The sequence below is a fragment of the Nipponia nippon genome, unplaced genomic scaffold (genome assembly GCF_047370975.1).
Source record: "Nipponia nippon isolate SJK-2023a ecotype South Korea unplaced genomic scaffold, ASM4737097v1 scaffold_2, whole genome shotgun sequence".
Lineage (NCBI taxonomy): Eukaryota > Metazoa > Chordata > Aves > Pelecaniformes > Threskiornithidae > Nipponia > Nipponia nippon.
In genome coordinates this window covers 35,811,940-35,834,343 of record NW_028262336.1, presented here as the reverse complement: position 1 = coordinate 35,834,343, position 22,404 = coordinate 35,811,940, and the positions used below count along the sequence as shown (strand labels likewise).

The 22,404-nt window shown below is 39.9% G+C and overlaps 1 protein-coding gene across 1 annotated transcript in view; it reads right to left on the bottom strand.

Moving 5' to 3' along the window:
- TRAPPC10 (trafficking protein particle complex subunit 10) overlaps positions 1 to 21,486 on the bottom strand; it is a 45,024-nt gene extending 23,538 nt beyond the window's left edge. The window contains exons 1-9 of the mRNA XM_087758596.1: positions 21,272 to 21,486; positions 11,135 to 11,216; positions 10,294 to 10,429; positions 9,008 to 9,204; positions 7,079 to 7,274; positions 5,845 to 5,956; positions 4,579 to 4,826; positions 2,140 to 2,286; positions 170 to 284 (exon numbers count right to left, since the gene is read on the bottom strand). Coding sequence (XP_087614722.1) covers positions 170 to 284; positions 2,140 to 2,286; positions 4,579 to 4,826; positions 5,845 to 5,956; positions 7,079 to 7,274; positions 9,008 to 9,204; positions 10,294 to 10,429; positions 11,135 to 11,216; positions 21,272 to 21,362 — 1,324 coding nt within the window. The 5' untranslated portion in view covers positions 21,363 to 21,486. The remainder of the gene's footprint in view (positions 1 to 169; positions 285 to 2,139; positions 2,287 to 4,578; positions 4,827 to 5,844; positions 5,957 to 7,078; positions 7,275 to 9,007; positions 9,205 to 10,293; positions 10,430 to 11,134; positions 11,217 to 21,271) is intronic.
- Positions 21,487 to 22,404: the final 918 nt, after the last annotated feature.

The window sequence follows — 22,404 nt, the reverse complement described above, 5'->3', positions numbered from 1 at the left end:
TTTAAACTACTAGACACACATTAAAAGAACTCGTAAGAGGTAACAGAGTTCTATCGATGTTTATATATATGTAGGCATACTTGGAAATTATTATTACTGATGTATTTGTACGCTATGTATTTAAGACCATGTCAGTTATTAGAAAGAATGCGTACATTCCTGGTAATACCTGTTTCAGGGCGTTCCGCTCCCAACCCTGCTAACAGATCGACAGTTCTGTTAAGGTCTTCTGAATTGGGTCCCTTCTCTGACACAAGTCCACACAGATAACCCAGAGATTTTAACTATAAGAGAAACCAGATGCTTGTTTTCAATAGGCTACAAAATCAATATAAAACTCCTTTTATTCAATTACATCATTCCTACAAGACATTTCCACTGCTGTCGTATTATACTTCTTATAACATCCATATTAAAGTGGCTTCATGGGAAGAAAGTAGAGAACCTTTCAAAAGTAACTGTTATTCTCACAGTAGAAATTAATTTTTTTAAGAACTAAATTGCATAGAAGTTACTGACTCAAATAACATTGGAACACATGCATAACACCTAATCAGAACAAATCCTTCTGTTTTTCCATATAAACATGGACAAAGCTTGAGATGTTTGGCAGTTATCGCCAAAGATCATTTCTAATAACTCTGTCTGTATTTTTGAAAACTATATCATCAAGAAATGCAGGCAGTTTCCAGTACGCTGATTAGACAAGCTTGCAAATTCACCCTAAGTATAGTATTCAGGCGAAAACCTTCTTGAAAAAGAGATGATCAGCATAGCTAACTACCATAAAATCCCTTCTAGACAGCAGCTGGTACGCTTGATACCCAGAAGTCAACAGACAGGATACTGTCTTAAAGAAGTTCAGTTCTGGGAGTCATTTAGTTAATTCATTTAGAATGACTCAATCAACTACCAAGGTAAGCCTGCAAAAGAAAAAAGGCCTCAGCTTGGCATATTACTCTACACCATATAAAATGGGGATGGCCATTAACTCTTTTTTTTTTTTTAATTCCACTTATTTTTGTCACTAGTTTCTAAATGTCTTTCATTCAGTCTGTTCCACCTTACTGCTACTCATTATCCTACAATTTTTCCCTTTACCCTTTGTCTTAAAAGAGCTATGAATGGCAGGAACATTTCCAACTCAGTTACATACCTTCCATAAAAACATGTAAAGAGCATGGGAAGAATCTGATCCACCCATCACCACTTTAACCAAAGAATTGTTTCCATTATTCTGCTCTCCTCCCACCCTTTTTTTTAAAAAGGAACTCTTCAAGGTGAAATTGTCTTTCTATGCTCTTGCAATAAGACAAGGACCTCCTAGGGTCAGTTAACGGATTCCTAAGTCTACTGAAATATGAACAAACTATGATTAAAATAAATAGAAAATACTCTGCAGGTTACGCAAACAAGAGGATGAGCTTATGATGGTCTTCAAAAACATCCATGGAGATCACAGTACGCTATTTCAGTAGTTTCTGGAGTTTGTCATCTTTAGCAACCTTAGACACCAACTCTTTCATAGAAATGGAATAAGTGGAACTTGAAAAGGCATTCACGTAAATAGGGAAGGGGCTTAACCAAACCGAAAAGGCCACTTTACAACTTTTATTTATGGTAAGGGGTGGTCGCTGAAAAATTGCAAATTATTACTTATTTGCCTCTTTCACAAGCCACCAAGGCTAACACCTTCAGTGAAGTTAGGGGTCTATTCCTACCATACTAATATACTGAAGAAATAATGAACTATGTAAACAGATTGCTCTAATCTCTATTTATAATGGTAAATGCATCCAAATCTGGGCAGCTTCTCCTGCCGTAACTGAAATTCATGCTCCTTCTGTCCATCAAGATGGACTGAGTTCGTTCTGGAGTTTAATCAGCCAGTTATCAAACTGGGAGGGCAGGGTGGGGGGCGGGCAGATAACGAGGTAAAAACACCCTAGTTATTCCCAGGCCTCATCTGACAGTGGGAAAAGTGGATATAAACTTGGATGTCTCATCTAGACTAGACTCGAGACAACATACAGAACCCCATGTTAAATTCCACAATAAAAAGTGCAAAATCTGTTCCACAGAAACAAATGGTCTCCTTCAAAACTGTAATACCACAACCGCAACACATCATTTGCTTACCTTCTCAGTGGCATAGCTCCATAAGCCAACTGTGTGGGAAACATTTGCGTCTATTTGAGCCCTATCACAGCAGCCTTCTATTCTCTGTAAGACTTCCAAACAACTCAAAAATACCCAACAATCCAAAGCTCCAGGAGGAACAGAGACCTGAAGATGAACAGATAAAATTAACTGGGAAATAAACATTAGTCAGATGACAAAATACTTAAGCAAAATACTTTTCTTGATAAAATGTAGCAGAGCCTCTTGGAAGAGCTTACTCTAAGAATACACAAAAAACAGGCCAACTCTCACTACCCTCCTGAATGATTTATATATATTAGTTCATGAAACAAAGACAGCTAAGCAACTAAATAGCGATTATATTAACTAGATTTGATATATTCACCAAGATGAAAGAGAAGGAAAAGAGGACTAATAGGTACCAGTACTTCAAAAAATTCCAAAAATTTGGAAACTAAGCCTAAGGAAAGCAGAGTTAGGAAAAATTTCTGTAAGTATACTACTACTTTCCTAAGGAGACATCAGATCTAACTAAGACTGAAATTTAAAGTATGCTAAGAAGTAGATTAAAAAAAAAAATGAAAAAAAAGAAATTAGTCTAAATTTCCTTCACAACAGTAAAGTTCGTTAATCAAAGGATAAGGTATGTGTCACAGACAACTAATTAAAGAATGGAGATGAAAACAAATAAATAAACAAAAAACCCACAGAGAAAGAAAAAAGGAAAAAGACCAAGAAGGGTTTATCAGTCAGCAAATGGAGAAAGACAGGAGAGTTTGATACTAGAATATTTCAAGAATCAAGATAAAGATGAGCATAACTAAAGATCTGGAATATAATCACAATAATGGTGTCTCAAAATCCTGTTCATAAACAATGCAAAAATATACCTTTTAGAAAGACTATGAAAGGCTTGAAACCCATAATAAACTACATAATTGCCTAATGTGATAGGAAAGTTCAACATGCAAGCACAATGCATTTGAATAAAAAATAAAGATCTAAATTCTGAAAGAATTTTCAGGAAGAGGAAGATCATAAGAACAGAGTAGTTTAGAGTTCTGCTGTGTGTTCAGTGGTGTCAAGCCACATTAAGAGGTTTGCCTGTACTAAGAAAAACGATCACAACAGGGATAACTACAGCATATGCACAAATAAGTGTCACTGTCTCACAGCCCGAACACACGCATTCAGTTTGGATCACCACATCACAACAGAAACAGCAGAAATAAGAGTGAAGAGAAGAGCCCCAAATGCTGGAGGCACAGGACAGACTTGGGATGGAGCAAAAGGGGAACTGCGGGAAGTACCTCCAGAGATTTAGAAGGTTGCATGTATTTATTTTGGAAAGAAAAAAAACAACCACAAAACACACACACAAAACATACTACCTATAGGAATTACATGTCACTTTTAGAATACATGAAGGTGTAGGCAATGCATCCGAAGCAGATTTTCTGTTTTTAAATGCAGATGAACAGATGGAATGCATGGAACTTACTACAATGTCAGACAGGCAAAAGTTAGCAGCTACTGTTATAATAGCAGAGATAAAACTAAGAGAGAACCAGACACCCACGAGATTAAGGACACGGATGAGTCACAAGGTGAAATCCAGAATTATTCTCATGGGCACTATGCTGTTCTTGAAGATGTATTTCAACTCATAAACATCTGTGGTCATACATGGAGGATGATCAGTGTACAACATCCCTGATAAAGCCTCTTTAGGGAATTAAAAAACACCAGCAGAAGCTAAAGTATGGAGGGAGGAGGAGTAAAGCATGGATGCATGCAACATGACAAAAAGCTTTGAGCGCTGTCACTTGTTTCTCGCTCTTTCTTCTGTCATTGGATGAGATAGCCAGACACATGCATAACACAGAAGAGCTTTACTGGGCACCAAAAGGAATCACAAAGTAAGAACCACAAAAGGCGATCAAAGCAGCATCCAACTTGCATGGCAGTAAGAAGCCCTACTGTAGACACTGTTTCTAGTTCAAAACTGCTTTTTGTTACAGACTATTAGCTTGCATATCAACATATTAAGCACTCTGCCTTATTTTCTTCAATACAACACTGTTATAGATTTAAATGATGGGAACTATAGTTCAAGAGACTGGTAATAAATCCAGGAAAGCAGCAGACAAATTACCTACCAGCTTAAGAAGTTAACTTTCCAGGTGAAGACTAGAATACTTTAACTAAATACAGGTTTGGTTCTCAGATGTGATGTCTCCAAATTTCTTTCCAAGACATCCTCGTGATGAAACATTCAACTGTAGCACTGTTACAATCTGTTATTACGGCATCATTTTGATAACTCACAGCCAGTGCTTACTGTATTCTGGTCACCGACATCTGAACTTCAAAAATCTTGTTAGATCATCATTGGATAAAATCATTTACATAATGGAATATATTACACTGACTCACTTCTAATAGCTTGAGTTCTTGTACACAGTTGTGAAGAAGCTCCAATGCTCGCTGGGAAACCTCCCATGGCCTCTGCAGGAAGATTAATAACGTGCACTGGCGAGAAAATAGGTAACTACGCAAGTCCAGTAGAGTAGCTTCTTGATTCTGAATTAGCTCTCTCTTCTCCATGTCTATTGGTTTCCGGAGAATTAAACCATTCCAGCTCCTCACTGGCTGGCAAAAAAATGTCAGCCAGTTTGCACCATCTAAGTAAATAAAGTTAATATCCAAGAATTAACCACTGCTTTCTATCAAAGCCTCTTCTTCCTCCCTCCAGAGGTTGACAGCTGTCTTGTTCTTTCTAAAGTTTATCATATGGATAAGTGACTTAATACCTTAACTTCAAAAACGAAACAAAAAACCCAGAACTTCCACAGCTAAGTAGATAACTGAATTTCAGAACATTCAAACCCCATAGGCATTTTGTCTTAATTGCATATTTGTTATTAGAATAGTGGCAATCAGTTTGTAAGGTATTTCTTAGCAGTTAAGCCTACCTGAAGTTCAAAACAAACAAGCTTTATCTACTTAAGTATTTCTTACTCAGCCATCATCGACAGGTGTGCCCCCACTTTCGGATATAGCATCAGGTTCAGTCAGGACACGTATTTCCCTGCAATTACTCCTGCACTATATTTTTACCAGATTCATAACACATACCTGATTAAAGCTGTTATATAACATACGCTTAGCTCATTAAAATAGTTTAAAGTTATTTGATACTTCTTGCACAGTAATTTTTCTTATAGAGAAAGTTAAATCTTCTGTAGTGCAGATTAAGCACATATTTCTATTCAGTTTTGTAGCGATTACCAAACGTCTCATGTAATTTGAAGCAAAACTGAACACATTTCTCCAGGAAGCTCTTTATTGAATAACTTAGCAGTGAGCTGTGAAAACAGCAACTGTATCTCAGCCAGATCGATACTTATGTAATTACAGAGTTCCAGGGCTCCACTTGTAACGATCATCGACTAAGAGCAAAACGCAGGTTTTCATTAAAAATTGCTTCTAAGCCTCAGAGATGAAAAACAAAACTTTAATAGACTATAACTGATGTACACTTGAGTCTGCATACAGCATAAAACAAGAGCATAAACTGCCTAGTGCATCTTCACTGCAATGTACCATCTTTTTCACCCATGTACACATATGGTACCCAAAGCACTGGGTTGTTTAGAAATTAATACACTTAACATTTATTTAACTTTTTAAGACACTTACCACCAGCCCCAAAGTTGACAACGTATTGAGAAAACAAGGCATCTAGTTCATCATACTGCACTAGCGCGTCCTCAAATTGCTGCAGCATCTCAAAGACGAAGGCCAGTTCTTCCTTTTGACACACAAGCAATAAAGAAGCATGTTACTGATAGTAGTCATATCTGGTATTCCAGCCTGCCCCCATCCATACATAGAGCTCTGGGAACTTTTTCCTACATTCTTCCCCTTCCAGTATTCACATAGATAGGAAAACCTGTCATGGCAGCAGATGCACCATTTCTTCCTAACACAGGGAGGTTCACAAAAGTTGATTAAGTCATACAGCTATGCCAGTAAATTCTGTTGCATATCCAGATCCTGATTCACTACAAGATATTGCTCATACATCTGTTAGAAGTCCAAGTTTAAAAAAAAAAAAAAAAAAAATTGCTGAAGACTCATCTCCCATAATAGTAATAATTTTTCCCCTCTGTTTACACTGTGAAGGCACTAATTGCAATCAATAAAGGCTCAGTTGTACACAAAGAGAACCAAAGTGGTAAGTAGAAAAAGTCGGAGAATTAGATATATCATATGCAAGAGGTAGTGCACAAAGTCAAAGGAGACACGAAGATGAGGTGGAATTGGTGTGGAGAACAGCACTGTACAGGAACTAGAAAATTCCAAAGGAATCAAGACCTTTAATTCTATCAAACAAGAGTTTCTTGCTTTTCTCTATACCAGCTAAAACAAAGACATATTTAGAAATATCAAAGAAATAGAATTCAAGGCATGCTCTATACGGATTACTTCAAATAGGCACTTTTCTAAAAATCATCTCCATACATGCTGATAATAATCTAAACAAAGAAAGCATAGCAACATTCACATTAAATGCCAATTAGAAGTTTTGAGTGTCTTTGCACAGGCACAGTAATGGGACATTTACCCAAAATCCAAGAGCAACTACTGAAACACTTTCTAGATGCAATTTGCTTGCTTCAGTTGAAGTCCATAAAACTTTGACAAGCCTGAAAAGATTCGGCTTCTGTAATAGTACTGTATTACAACGTAACACAAACCTGCTGCAAACAAGATCTAAAAATGATGCTTTTATACCAGTCTTCATATTTCCTGCCCCAACCCCCAAAGAACAGGCAAAACATTAAAAGTACCGGAAAGCTAACTACAACAAAACAACGCCATTATTAAAATTAGGACTCAAGTACTTTCTTCAATAGAAAGAGACTCTTACCTGGACCATGAAATACTCGCAGAAGCTCCACCCTGGCTCAGTCCTTTTCTCTCTCAGAGTTCTCATGTCATCTTCAAACTTGCCTAAGTTTTTTGTAAAAGACATGAGAAGCAATGTCCTGAGTTTGGTCAGGAAGGCATTCCAAGATTCCTGAGAACGGGAAGAGTCTTTCAAAGGGTCAGAAAGTACAACACATCTGTAAAGAGATTGATAAAAAAATATTTTTGAGGAGGTAAACATAAATTTCACATATAAATGCACGGTTGAATACTGTGCATACCTGGCAGATTCAGAGTGAACAAAATTTAGTTTTTCATTCAACACTAATCAGAGGTAAAAACCAAGGTTGAGGGTTATGTTTGTTTGTTTGGGGGTGAGTATATTGGGGTTTTGGGGTTTTGTTTGGTTGGGTTTTGGTGGCTTTTTAAACATACATCAAAAAGTGTTTTTAAGTCTGTGATACAGTTTATGAGAAGAGCCAAGTGTTTTCCACAAAATGAGTACTATAAAGCTTTACTTTTTTGAAGCAAATAATGGATACATTATTCCAATTACTTAAACATAAGTAATGCTATCCAAGAAAAAAAAAGTCTGCTTAGCAATACAGATCAGCAGAACAGTGATTATAGTTACTCCTGGCAGGGATTATGCAAGATACAAATCAAGATCCATTAGATCACATATAGTCAGCCTTTCCTAAGTCACTTAAAATAATCCTCCGTAATATATTCTTACAGTATCTCAATTTGTTTTTACACATCCTATGTGCTCAAACTTCTGCTGCTTTTCTCAGAAAATAAATAAATAAATAAACAGATCCCATTAATTCACAAATGAATCAGCCTTTTTTAGAGCATTTTATTTCCTCAGTTTTTCTATCATAATTTAGTAACATTCAGAAAACTACCAATATCTCTAACAGCAGGAAAATCTCTCATCCAAGTAAAACACGATTTCTGGTTAGAAAAGTCATCTTATTCTACAGCAAAATGATTAAACCAAGCCAATCAATCAGTTAGAAACCAAAAGCAAACTGAGTCAGAGTTGTTCAAACTATTTGCCCAAATAATCCTGTAATATACCAAACAATGTCTAGGTACAGAGAAAGTGCTGCCAACGTACAGCGTGTTATAACATGCTGACCTGCCAGTTACTATCAGCTCACACCAAGGTACAATGAGTGCTTCCATCACTCTTGCTTTTCAACTTCAAATGTTTATCCTGTCACTCATTCTTAGGAGGAAAATCTCCCATTTAAAGTTAACTCTTAAGGTTAAAAGAGAAAAATGAAATATATAATAGATTCAGTGCAATGTTTCAGAATAAAGAAGAGAGTATCTGTTAAAGTTGGTTTCAAATTAAGATTTGTGTATTTTGTTGACTTCAACGAAAGCAGAAACAGTTTCATATATTCATTATTATTTTCCTTAGAATGAAAACATCCGAAGAAACTGGCTTTATGTCAATTATCCCATAGTGGAAAGGTGATTAAGTGAAAGGCAGAAAGTACAATGGTAAAAAATAAGCTCTATTGGCTTCATATTTCCCTCTCACCTCACTCTGACTACCTGTAATTCTGGTAACATTTTTGCAAGCACCTAAGCAAACAAAACACCCTCAAGTTCTAAAAACTGATCATTACCACACTGTTCCCCTTGAACCTCTCTTAGCCAGGAGGAGATACTTGAAAGCTTTTTGAAACACATTTCAAAGCCACCACGAATCCAGGAAGAACTGAAAATAAATTTCTCCCTTTACTGCTTGTGTCAGTCTTCTTCAGAGCATAGGTCTTATGGTACCATCAGTTTGAATGCTGGACATCAAGGAAAGTCATTAAATGAGCAAGGAACTTGTTACATAGGGAGCTGAGTTTTTAAATCAGCACACTAGTAAAAAGGTCAAAATGTTTGCAAGTAAAAGAATGCTTACCTGTCACTTTGTTTGTTACAGAAGTCATTTCTTATTTTATCTACTATAGAGGTTCGGGGAAGGATATTTGTTTTGTTCTTTTTCTTGGCATCACTCTCAACTACCACAATTAGCCAGTCCACTGAGTTGTGAGCTTTGAGAACATTCTGCCACTTGGTGATGTCATCCTTGACCGTAGTTTTGTACACTTCCGTGTCCTGGGATGAGAAGCGGAGAATCATCGCATCAAACAGACATTCTGAACAATTTCAAAAGGTAAATTTTGTTCCAACAGAAGACAAACAGAAAGACATATCAAATAGAACTAGTGACAAAAAGTTCACTTATTGAAAGAAATCAAATGACGTAAAGTATAGTAAGGTTTTGGTCTTTATTTGTTTCTAGTATTTTGGTTAACAGGAAATGTATCTTAGTATTTGGTATATTACCATTCTTGAGGTTACTGAAATTAAGATTTTTAAACATAATTTAAACGCTTATTTTACACGTTCTTGAACTTTACAACAAAAACATGTTTGAAATTACAAAGCTGAACTGTTTTATTCTCACATAGTAACAGAAGTGTGATATTTGTGCCTTCTAACACTGTTCAAACCTTAATCCGTTTAAAAGCTTTTTCATAAAAATCAGAAAACCATAGAAGCATTGTTTGGCACTTTTTTGGCTTCTGGGTTGGTTTTAAACAGATCATTTCAGACAACTCTTCAGGCTGTTCTTGATACTTTTTGATTGGTCACAGATCAGATATCACCTTTGTCCTTCAACTGGATATTTAATTCATAACAGAGGCCAACCAAAAAGCAGTGAACTGTAAATAACAGGATGAAGACATTCCAAATCTTGCCCAGTTTAGATTGCTGACACATATGGAAGATGAACTAAAGAAAAAAAATACATATCTTAAGATTTAACCCTGTGAATAGATCATGACTGAAATACTCCGGCCACATTTCTGTATTATGAAGCAAGTGCTGTGCTTCTGCAGTAACACTGTTAGATCCTGGGGTTTTTCATGACAAAGTACTGAAAACAGGTTATTCAAAAGCCTGTCCTCTTAGTGTCAAGCAACATTACAAAGAAATACTGCTTATGGTAGAAAGTACTCAAGCTGACTAAGTTCAGTTTCCAGTTATATTGGGTATGCATGCTTATGCAATGCAGACTTAATTGTTTAAGTAAGCATGAAAAGCAAATAAAAAATACCAGAGCCCACAAATAGAAAGTCAAAACAATTTCATTTTTACATCTGGGTGCTCAGTTTTTCATGATGTTTTCCTAACACTTACACAACATTCTGTCCAATAAATATGAAGAAAGGGGAAAGTCAAAAGGGCCTTATTCCCCTCTTTGGGTAGTAGCTCCTCTTTAAACTGAACGAAGTTAGATTCTAGATGAATCATCTTCGGAGCACGGCCATAGGACCTACAAAGTTTAAAAACTGAAATTAGTGGACAAGACATACATAGCAGAATACAAAAGTGAACATATATTTTAGGGAAGAGGAATAAACTGAAATACCCTGGTATTGGAAACTCACAAACTACACTTACTGCAGTTTGTATAAAGTTAACTAAAATTTGGTATCACTTGAAATGAGATAGATTCTCCTTTTTGCAAGAACAGGAACTAGAAGCTTTTCAGCTTTCATTAAAAGCTTTTCTGTATCTCTAGGACCTCTTAAAGTGATAAACTCCAAATAAGAAAATTCCCCAAATATTTCTCTCCAATCAGAAAGCAGTGTGCCACACCAAACTTTTTGCAGGAAAGTACATCTAATTCCACATAAGTTCTACCTATATTTTCATTAAGAAGAAAGCATGTCACTTTGAGAACATGGCTGCCAAAGCACATCAAAGTACACACCCAGACAAACCCACAAACCACAAAACCAAAAAGAGAAACACAGCATTAGTATAATTTTTCTTTAGATGAAGTTCAACATAGCTGAGTGGAAATGATCATTGTGAACAACATTTACCTTGACTATCTAAGTTCTTCTTTCCTCAAGTCAGTTGCTATATTCAACTCAATTTATGGCAAGAGCTTCTCAGAGCACAACAAATACACACTTTCCCAAGTCTAAACACACACACTGAAATAGTATCACAGAATAAAATGTAAGTTTACCTCCTCCATTCCATGGGTTCTCTAGGAAGCTGCTGAGAAAGTGTAGGATATAAGGAAGTAAATAAATTCTGATCTCCCGCACCTAAAAGTGAAAGGCATTAATCTATTATCATGTGCAAATTATAGAAAAGTGATTAATAAGCTAAACTATTAATGGTTTGTTGCTTCAATAAAAGGATGTAATTTTGTCTGCTATGTGGAAACTGGAATCTAGCACTGAACTAGACTTTTTTAAATCACGTGCTATCGCAACCTAATACAACACTTTAACAAGGCACATAATACATAATACTGTCATAAATTCCCATTACGACTTTCAACATAGCTACATAATCCATATACCAAAGAGAGTATCATCCATATAGCTGGTCCTACTCTAAAAACTAAACAAGCAACTCCTTAGCTGGAACCATTGGCGAAACAAAGTATATTTAAAAAAACTCAAGAATTTAGCCTTCACAAACGAGAAGACTGGTTAGACAGTTGTTCACATCCCTTCTGTAGCTGGGCCCGCCATGAGAAAATTAGCATTAGCACATGTTCTGTGCTTTACTGGGTTTGATTCCTCTCTGCCCATTATTCTGGGGCTGCTGTTAATAAGAAGCAGCTCCCTGCCCACCACGCTGTTCTTGCTGCCTTCAGAAACATCAGGTCTGTTAACATGGTGCAGGTCTGCTGGAGCTGGCCCTACACTGGCACACAGATCTATGGTTACACTTTAATCACTTGGGCTTTGAACAACTGCATTAAATGCAACACCACTGGAGTAGCTACTTATATATGAGACGGAACAAAATATAGGGTCTACCATACGAAAAAAATATATTATCAGTAGCCTATGAATATCAATTCTTAAATTCTGTTCTTTTCCTTTGGGTACAGGGAGGACATGACAATGAAAAGACAGGCTTAAAGTAAGTTATTCCAACTTCTGATGGTTATCAGCATCTTTGAGCAGAGAGATGGTAAACTCTGGAACAAGGTACTTTGTCAGACATGTCTGAATCCAAACTGACCAGTCAACCATACTAGCCAATGCATAACGCCCAAGTAGTCTTTCATCATACTTAAACAGAAGACACAGCATTTGACATCTGGCAAACAGACACATCCAAATGAGAGGGGAATACGGTCAAAAATATATTTGCCACTGTTCTAAAATCTGTTGTCATGTGTGCTCTCTAAATCTGGCCCATACTAGTTCAATGACATCGCTTATTAAATCTCTCATCTGCATGCTGCCCTGAGTTATCACAGCTATTGCTCCCTTCCCTGTACATCCTCCGTACTGCCTCATCTTTGGCTCGCTGCATTCTCCTGTACCAGAGACTGCAATTTAATTCTAAAAAATCCTTTATTCCCTCCTATGGAGACTCTACTCTTGCCCCTCCTCCCCCCACCTTTCCCCAGGATCTCTTGAGCTGAAGAGCTAACATTTTCCAAGTAAGATTTTAACAGGCATATGGGCAATTCTCCTATTTCCCGGTAGTTTTCCACCTGTTTCCATTTTACAATCATCTGCCCAACCTGAAGAGAAAGACCTTCTTACCTTCCTGTGGAACAGAGAGCTAAGGCTGGAGGAGAACCTGACATCCTTTCTTCTCCCTCCCACCACACAATCTCATCTCTTGACACATAGCCAGGCACTACCTCCACAGTAGTTTAGCACGCATTAGTTTATCTTGGGAACCTTTTTCTAGTCCACTCACCTTTTGCCAGTTTTCTCATAGATACTGTTTTGATTACCAGCCACTAGCACAATCTGTCACCGCACAATAAAAATAAAAAATTAAATTTTAAAAGTCTGATTAAATGCCTGAAAAAGCAAAACCAGCTCTGCTGATGTCTGACCACAATAGCTATTATTCAGTGATACAATTTCCTAGAACAGTTAAAAAAAAAAAAAACAACAACAAAAAAACCAATCTACTATGAGTGCCTTAAGTCTCCAGAAAGCTACTAAACACTTCATTCTTGACTCTTCACCTTCATCCTGTTCTGTGTGAATTAAGTGTACCATACCAAATCTTATTTAAGACTATAAACAAATGTCTAAAATGAATACCGAAGCAAGCGTTAGTCATATTGTTAATGCTGTCTTATACCCAATTACAACATCTCTATGAGCTAGGCCATGGAGAACAGTCTATTGATTTGCAACTCATTACTGCCCATAGAAAGGGAAATACGGCTTAGTGATTTAGCAACAGCATGATGACCACATCAAAATGATAGTACATGAAGCTTGGAGCCTGACTGAAAGAAAAAACTATGTATTTTACCTCTGGAGCATAACAACATGCTCTTTCTATACTGCATGCAGAATTCCTAGGAAAAAGTTTCAGAATTCAACATCTTGAGTAAAAAGGACTACTCCAGAATACAGAGGAACTACTAAACGATAATGTTTAAGGACCCTGCTGTTCTAGACAACCCCATCACATTATCAGCTTAAGAAAGGTATATTCATTTTAAAACCAGCCATTTTTTCCTCCTGTATTGGTTTTGAGAGCATATAAAATACACACAAGACTGTGTTTTATGATCAAGGCAAAACTATTCTCTAGGATTAGAAGAAAAGGGAGAACAGACCTTCAATGCAAAATACATCGGCTATCTTGCACACAGACCAAACACTGCTACCACATATTACAAACACCCAAAGGGCTGTAACATTTCAGGTTCCGCTCACCTAGACCCTGCATCTACTGTAATCAGCATGTTTGAGCTGCTCAAGTTAAGGACACTAAAAATGAAGTTATCGGCAGGCAACACTAGCACAGCACTGACACAGGACAAACATCAAGACTAGTTAGTAGTAAGGACTTGTAAGGACCATAAGAGGCACATTAAATTGTTAACTGCTTGATACTGGACTGTGGGGAGGGAGGGAACCACCTCACAGCAAGCAGACTGTAAGAGCAAGTAAGAGCACAACCTTCCCAAATAACAGAACAACAAATGCTAAAACGTCACTCTAGTTTTGGAGTGGTGTTGTGCAAGATGCCTATGACTCAAGAGACCTTGAGCATGGGAGAAGTCTCATTTTGTTCTCTATACATGCCTCTGAAGCATTAGTAGTTGCTGCATCCACGATCTACTTTCCGAAACATTAAAAAAAACACCAACAAAAAAACCCAAACAAAAAAAAAAAAACAAGAAACCACACCACTACAGGAATTTTTGCTTGTACCTGACTGAACTCTATGAATTTTGAATGAAACATTCCAAAACCACAAGTAACCCTGGAATTCAAACTTACAGCAAACCCCAAAAATCTGCACAAAAGTCTGAGAACTGCTTCAAAGATTTTGTTGTAGGGGTTGTTTTTTGGGGTTTTTTTTGGTGGGCGGCATGGGGAGTTGTGTGTTTGGTTTGGTTGGGTTTTTTTGGTTGATTGTTTTGGGGGTTTAAAACCAAAATGAAACAAAAAAACCACCACCACCAAAAACCACAAAACAGACTAATGTGGCTGGATGCCTAAGCACAACTGTATCACAGCAAATTCATTTCAGTAGATGGGTCTCAACACTAAGCCCTCCCTCAAAGGATCCTCATTAATGGAGGAAAGAAGCCGCTAGCCAAAGTGTAAAGGATGATCAGATACAGCTGAAAAGGAGGATGTGCATAAATGAGACAGAAAAGTAATTTTGGAGTCCTATCATTACTAACACCATGCAGCCTTCTAGAGAAGGTGTTTTTTTTCTTTTAGAATCAACAGAATTAAATAAGACCTAAATATCCCAGTAGAGATAACTAGGGAGTAACATTAAAGAGTCATCCTTTATCACTTAAAATACAATAAGAAGTGCACACCTTGTGTTTTATTAAGTTTGTCTAATACAAATATTTTATAAATATATTAATCAGATTTAATAGATTTATAATATTTCAAATTTATACATATTTATGTACAATTTTAAAATGTATTCTACAACTTCTCTAATTTATATTATAAATCTAGTAAGTTTTTCTGATTGCTGTATTTAAATACTTGATTTTTTTTTTTTTTTTTAAAGAATAGAAAAAAACTGCTGATCCATAGCCTCTGGAGCACCCATCTCAGCTTTTATACCATGCATGTCTGAATAAATCTACTCCCCATCTGGATGTCACCACACACACCAACTTCAGAAAAAACACAGTAATTCTTTAAGTGATGCCACTCCAGTTATAGGGTGAAGTGGTAAAACTTATTTTAACTAACAAAATAATACAAAGCAGTAATGCTCAAATGATTTATGCTAAACAGAAACACTTCTGGAGAAAGGGAACAAAGGAGAAAGCACGTGTTTCCTTTCTTTCCACATTACAAAGTTCAGAAGGCGTGCCCTTTGCCACTTATTTAAACAGTTCACAAATTAAGACAAACAGGTATCTGTCCAGAAATCAAATGCAAATAGATCAGCAGAACCTTAAAAGGGTTTTATGATAAGCCTAAATCAAACACCGAATCAGACAGCATAAGTTAAAAACATTTCTATGGCCTTCGAAGACTTGATGTCCACCAAATTGACACCCAAAATGTTAGGATGGCCAGGTCAGGCAAGAGAGGAACAAAACTTACTCAAATGAATCTTGATTGTGTACTTGGCTGCAAAAACTTGTTACGTCAACCAAGTAAAGAATGTCTGTACCTTTTGTTCAAGGACAGGCTGTATCTCTATATAGCAGCTCATAACCATAAACCTAATCCTGGGGAAAAAGTCTGAAAATTACGTTAGCCAAGAACTGAAATGGACACCTAATGCCAAAACACCCTTTGTAATGCAAAGGTGACTGAGTACCCTAGTCAATACAGCTCCAGAAGAAAACATGAATGTTCAAACTCCTCATTTTTAAAATTTTATGCTATTCGGTCCCGTATTTTTCTTTTCTCTATTCTTTCCTCCTTGTCTTTCTCCCTGACATTTTGGTAGATCGAGGCAACGCAGCCATCCTCCCGTCCCTCTACCCCTGTCTAGGACACTTGTTCTGCTGCAAATCTGTACAGGAATGATATGAGAACCAGAATGACCGCCTTACCAGGACTCCCAAGAGGAACATGCATTCTTTTTGGCAGCTGTCTGATACAAAAGAACCATGAAATACTGACATTTTTTAGTTTGATGGCTGCCTAAAATCCCCAAGAATCTATTTTTTTCTAACACTTTCCAAATTTCTTAGATGCTTATAGGCTTTGTCGCTGCAGTATCTGAATATCCCACAACTAATTTTTTTTTCCTCTAGAGGAAATTATCCCAACCCACTAACTACACAGGCAGTGTAAAACAAAAACTCCTGAGGTCAGATGACTAAAGCAGACAAATATTTTTCTTTGATACCAATGACAAACCCAGGCAACTGAGATAAAAGGCTTCAAATACCTTTAAGAGCTCAGTGCCAAGGCTACACTTTGGTGTGGTTTTGTTTAGTTTTTATGCCCAAATATCAGTCACAGCTAACCTTTCTGATCCCACTTATTTTTCCACTGGTAAAGCGTTCTGCTGTGAATCTTTTCTCATAATTCACTAGCCTATTATAAGTGGATCCACCTGAAGTTTTGGAAGGCAGGTGCGTTTTTGTGTGTTTGTTTCTTTTAAAGGTCCTCCTCCCCACCAACCCAGATTCATGTTCAAAAGAGGTCTAAAAACCGAAACACAAGACAGCTTAATTGCTTTACAAAAATCTTAGCTGATTCACTAGTAGCCTGCAGAAGAAAATCCTTTCAGTGAAACTTTACATTTTTACTTACTGCTGCACTACTAAATCCGTAAAATAGGGGATAACACTATCAAGAATATGCTGCTGCTTCTCATGACATGTGTAATCAGATTACTTAAGTACGGAATAATATTTGATCAACTACATGATAGTGATGACTTACAATGCAGACAGAAGTCCTATTTGAGGAACACGGAAAATGCATTTATAGGATATAGTTGTTTAAAGGGTCTCACTAGGAGCAAATCATTCTCATCACTTGGGCTACACGCCACGTCTTGTTCACACACTTTTTATTACACCTACCTTCTAGTAACAGAAGAACTTTTCAATCAAGCTCTGCCAGTCCCAGAACAATATTCTTAACTGCAAGCGTTTATTTTCACTCCAAAAAGACGTAAAATTCTTCCCACCCCCCCTTCACTTTCATTAACCTTCTCTGTTTACGCTGCTCTTGAAGATATTTGCAATCATTTTCCATTCTCGGGCCTACAATGATTTTGCTGATGGTTTTCCTCTTGCTGTTATCACAGCACATTCTGAACATGGACCAAATGAAAGCGATGCATCCCATTCTCTCCAATGATTATATATAAAGTTCATTGTACTACAACAGAGTATTGACAGGAAGAACAAATATGCACACACACATAATATATAAACAGATACTACAAGCTGATAAGGAATATTCAGCAACTGCATGAAGACAGTTACAAAAGAACAGATTGGTAGGAAAGCTCTGAAAAACCTATTAATTACTTCATTAAGCAGGATTGTCTTCAGTCTTCAACTTCCTCTTCATATGGATAGACAGAGCTAGGACTCATGAGAAGCAAGCAACATTGTTTAAGTTTCCTAGGAAAGTAATCTGCATTGTTTTAAAGATTATGTCAAGTCAACATTGCAAAGAAACTACCCAAGTTCAAGACGTCCGATGCAAACGTTCAACTTGCCTCTTCAAATAAAAAAACATTAATGATGCTAAAAATAGTATTTCTACAGCAGTGAGAAAGCTAGAAGCTGACTCAAAATGCTGTGTAAACATACAAGGTCTGGTAGCAATGAAGATAAATGGCTACAAACGTGAATTGAGAGTTCGCAAGGTAACGTGCCAGGGCGAGCACAACCACAGCTGAACAGTGAAACTCCCTAGTGGGTTTACAATCTAGTAGGACCGACAATATAAAACCGTGATTCAAACTAATTGGGAAAGGAGTCATCATGGCACTCAGTCCTAATGGACAAGAATGATTTAATACTACATGGGATGCTGCCATCCTGAGAAAAGGGGAAAAAAACATAAAAGGAACAGCATCTTTCCGTGAACATACTACTTTCCCCACACTTACAAAATATTGTTGTCTGTTTGCCTAGAGAAAATGTCTTTAGAAGTTTTTGGTTAAACAGCTTGCCTAGCTGAACACTATTAATCTAAACTCTCTGGTAAAACTATGGGGGTTTGCCAGGAATACAAACACCATAAATACAAGGCCAATGCATCTACAGACAAATCCCGAGGACAAAACTATTAAGTTACAGTACTAACATGAAAAGAGTAGTGACAAAAATTGCATTTGCAATTGGCATCAAATACACAAGCCACGTGGAAATTGCCATTTTTATTCCAGAAGCCGAGGCCCGTACATACATAGACTGCCGAGCTCACGATTGTATCAATATAGCAAAGAACTACTGTTACAGTACAGACTAACTCACAGATTTGAAAGCATAACTCTCTTTACCAAAGAAGCATTCCTTCCAGAGCACTGTCGAATTTATTTCAAGTAGATAAAAACATCTGTTTACAAAACATCTCTGGTATGCAGAGTGTTGAAAATAAGTTTTGTTCCAAACAAAACTCTCTCTTGGGTTCTCCCTTATCAAGAATAAACCCTAACAGTTAACAGGAGTATTTCACGATACAAATGTTTACCTGACAGAGATTAATCTAAATCTTGTAGCAAAAGGAAATACTTATGTTCCGAGACACAACCTCACTTAACCTTCGCTCTTCCTTCATATAATCAAAAACTAGCCATCCCCTCGCAGGTCTGTTTTCTCCTCATGCGTGCCTGCTAGGTGGGGCAGTTACCCCAGACAGCTTCAACTGCCTGAAATCGGAACCACAAAACAAAAGATAAACTGTATTTCTTGAACAGGTTCTAATATCGTGGCTTTGAATGCATTTTCCAACAAAGCAATACGGAGCCAACAGTTCTTTCCCTGGAAGACCAAGCTTCACCTCCTCATAAGTCACTAGCAATATAATGCTCAGAAGAACTTTCCTTCAAGTAAGTTGTTTTTGTTGAGTGCACTTGTTTGAAATATTATGGTCTCTAAGTATTCCACTTCTCTGGACAGAGGAAGAAGGAAACTAAAACAGCTAAAGCAAAACGCATTCCTCATTAAAAGCAAATGTTTTAGTTTAAAAATGGTAGCAAGTCACCCTTACTACATTCACCAGAGAGGTCATCTCTGAGAACTTTTGTTCAATTAGCCTTATTTTCTGAATTGAATTAGGTTGTCTCAGACCAAACCATTCTAGTCCATACCACTAAAGATACTACTGTCACGCTCGTTCACAGCACCAGAAATGATTCCTTTAGTCCAGGAGCAAGGCATGCAAATGTATCCTTATACATAACGTTCACCTCATATCTCATTTGTAAGTGTGCTGCTACCATACTGTATGGTGATAAGCTCAAAACATTTTTCAACCATAAAGTACACTCACTCACTATACAAAATTAATATTATTTTCAATATCGGATAATTGAGCTTGACTTGTACAAAGAGGCCAGAGTTCTTTCCTGCATTTACCAACAAAAAAGCAAGCCTGAGGTAAAACTGCATGTACTTCAACAGACTGAAAGATATGTCACTTACTCAGATCCTACAGGAACAGTAAGGACTGACATGCACCACCCCCACCCCCAGACTCTCCAATTCTGAGTACAGCATAAAGCCAGCAAATCTAAAAAACAATCCACCACAGCCTGAAGAGTAGCATAACACCAACAAGGAAGGCCACAACATCCTTCAGATGTTTCCGAAATATACGTTTCTCTGACTTTAAACCTGATGTGAAATGGATTTTAAAAGTCTTGAAGTAGGTGAGTACAGAAGATTCAATACAGATACCACTGACTTCAGTTTATGAACTGCATCCAAAGAAAAAGAAAAAGTTTAAGAAAGAAAAAAAGCACATTTATAAAATACTTTGAAGAAAATATATAGACAGACTTTCATAATTATATAGTTATGAGGTTACAGTTGGATATTTTTTCTAAATACCAATATCAGTTTAAGACCTTAACCAGCAATAGATGCTTACTTCGTAATAAGACAACACACACCTGTGAAACAGTTTCTATTTCACACGCACATAAAGCATTCCCACTGTTTTACTGATAAAGTGCAAATATGTAGTTTGTTATGTCATCGTTAGAAATACTTCTGACTAAGAATGAACAGCCACTGGTTACCTTCTGGTATAAAAAAAAAGGCGGAATTCTCTACGCTGATCTCGTTCACCTTACTTTTGCTACTAAGAACACTATAGATGTAGTTCACGTGCTTGTTTTAAGTGAATTTTGTGTGCAACCCTCTATACCTGTAAGAGCATAAGAGCTCACGTTTTACATCAGGACCAGCGTGCACACGTCCCAGCTGCCTGCCTCTGACACCTGAAAGAACTAATTCATCACTGGAACCATGCGACCCGGTTTGTTAAATAAACTGTCTCGGAGATGAAATCAAAGCGCAGTAGTTAAAGATTAAATTATAATGTCAGTGGGAATCCATCAGTGGGAATCTCTCCTCACCACAGAGGATGTCTCACTTCTTGTGACTTCTCTTACCCTGAGCAAAACTACACAAAGCTCGCTGGCAAGAAGTTTGGGGGTTAAGGTTTATTAGCATATTTGAATCCCTTCCCCTAAGCACCTGTAAGCATGGCATTCGTTTTTGTTATGTACCATAGCCCTGAAACACACAGAAACAAACCCAAGTTTGTCCACTGCCGGCGGGGGGGGGGGGGGCGGAAACCAGTAAAGAGGCAAAACCCGCCATCAGAGCCCCTCGCAGGCGCCGTGTCCCTCAGCCCCGAGCGCCGGCACCCAGGGCCGCGGGCAGCCCGCCGCCGCCGGGCCCCCCTCCACACCGGCCGCTCTCCGCCTCGCCCCCTCCTGCCTTCCCCGCCCTGCCGGCGCCCCGCACAGCCCCCGCGCTTCAGCGCCGCGGGCCCGCCCGCCGCCGCCGGCGGCGGCAGACAGCCGGACCCCGCCCCGGGCCGCCCTTCGCCCGGGCCCGGAGGGAGGCAGCGGCCAGGGCCCCCCGCACCGCACGGCACCGCTCCGGCCGGCCATCGCTGCCCGGCCCCCCCGCCCCGGCAGCGCCCGTTAACGCCCGTCGGCGGGCGCGGGGCGTACTCACAGGTGACGATGGGCTTGTTCTCCATGGTGTAGATCACCGGGGGTTTCTCCCTGCCCTCCTCCTCGGCGGCCGCCGCCGCGGCGGGGTCCATGAGCGGGCGGGGTCCTCAGCCCCGGCTCCCCCGCCCGCTCGGCGCCATGGAAACGCCGCCGCTCCCCCCCCGCCGGGAGGCTGGGACGGGCCGCTCCGCCTCGGGGCCTGCTGGCGCCCCCCCCCGCCTCCCCCCACCCCCTTCCCCGCGTCCCCGCAGCGCCGCTCCGGAGGGGAAGGCGGGCCGGCTCATCCGCTTCCTGGATCACCGGCCGAGCATTACCGCTTCCGGGGAGCGCCGCGGCCCGGCGGCGGGGGGCGACGCCGCCCGGGCCCGGCGCGGCCGCAGAGGGGTTAACCCGGGAAACGGGTGAAATAAAGGGGAGCGCGGGGCCGGGGCGCCGGGCCGCGCCTGCGCGGAGCGGGCGGGGTGCGGCCCCCTGCTCCGAGGGGTGGGCGGCCGCACGCTGCGGGCCGCTGGCGGGGGAGCGGGGCCCGGCGCTAGGGCTCGGCCGGGCTGCTCTCCGTGCCGCCGCTGCGCTGAGGGCTGGGGGCAGCCGTTCCCGGGCCGAGTCGTTAGGGCCGGCCTGAGCCGCCCGCAGCGGCAGGTGGCCGGAGGCAGGGTTACCTGGCCGTCCCTCAGCCTGCCGCCCCGCTCCTCCCCGCCACGCCGGGCCGGGCCGGGCCGGGGAAGGCCGTGCTCTGCCGCCCGGCGGGAACGCCAGGGTGCTGGGAGGGCGGCTGCGGGAAAGAGCCCCCCGGTCTGCCTCGGTCCGCTGACCCGGCGTCAGCGGCGTGAATCTTACTTTATTTATTCCAGGATTGACGTAAGGCTCTGGTGGGCTTTGTGGGCAGCGGCCCCCGGCCCGTAAGCCCGCTGGGCAGGAGGCGGGGAGAGGGGCCCGGCAGGCTGTGCCGTGGCTGGGCTGGCCCTGTGCCCGAGGGCAGAGGGGCGGTGGGGGTTGCTCAGGGCCTAGAAGGAACAGGGGTTTGTGTGACAGGTGCGTGGCCGGTTTTCACAAGTGGATTTAAGCCTCTGTTTACCACCTTTGAGTAATCCCTGGTGGCAGCATGGAGAGCTATCGTGTCTCCTTTTCTGCCCA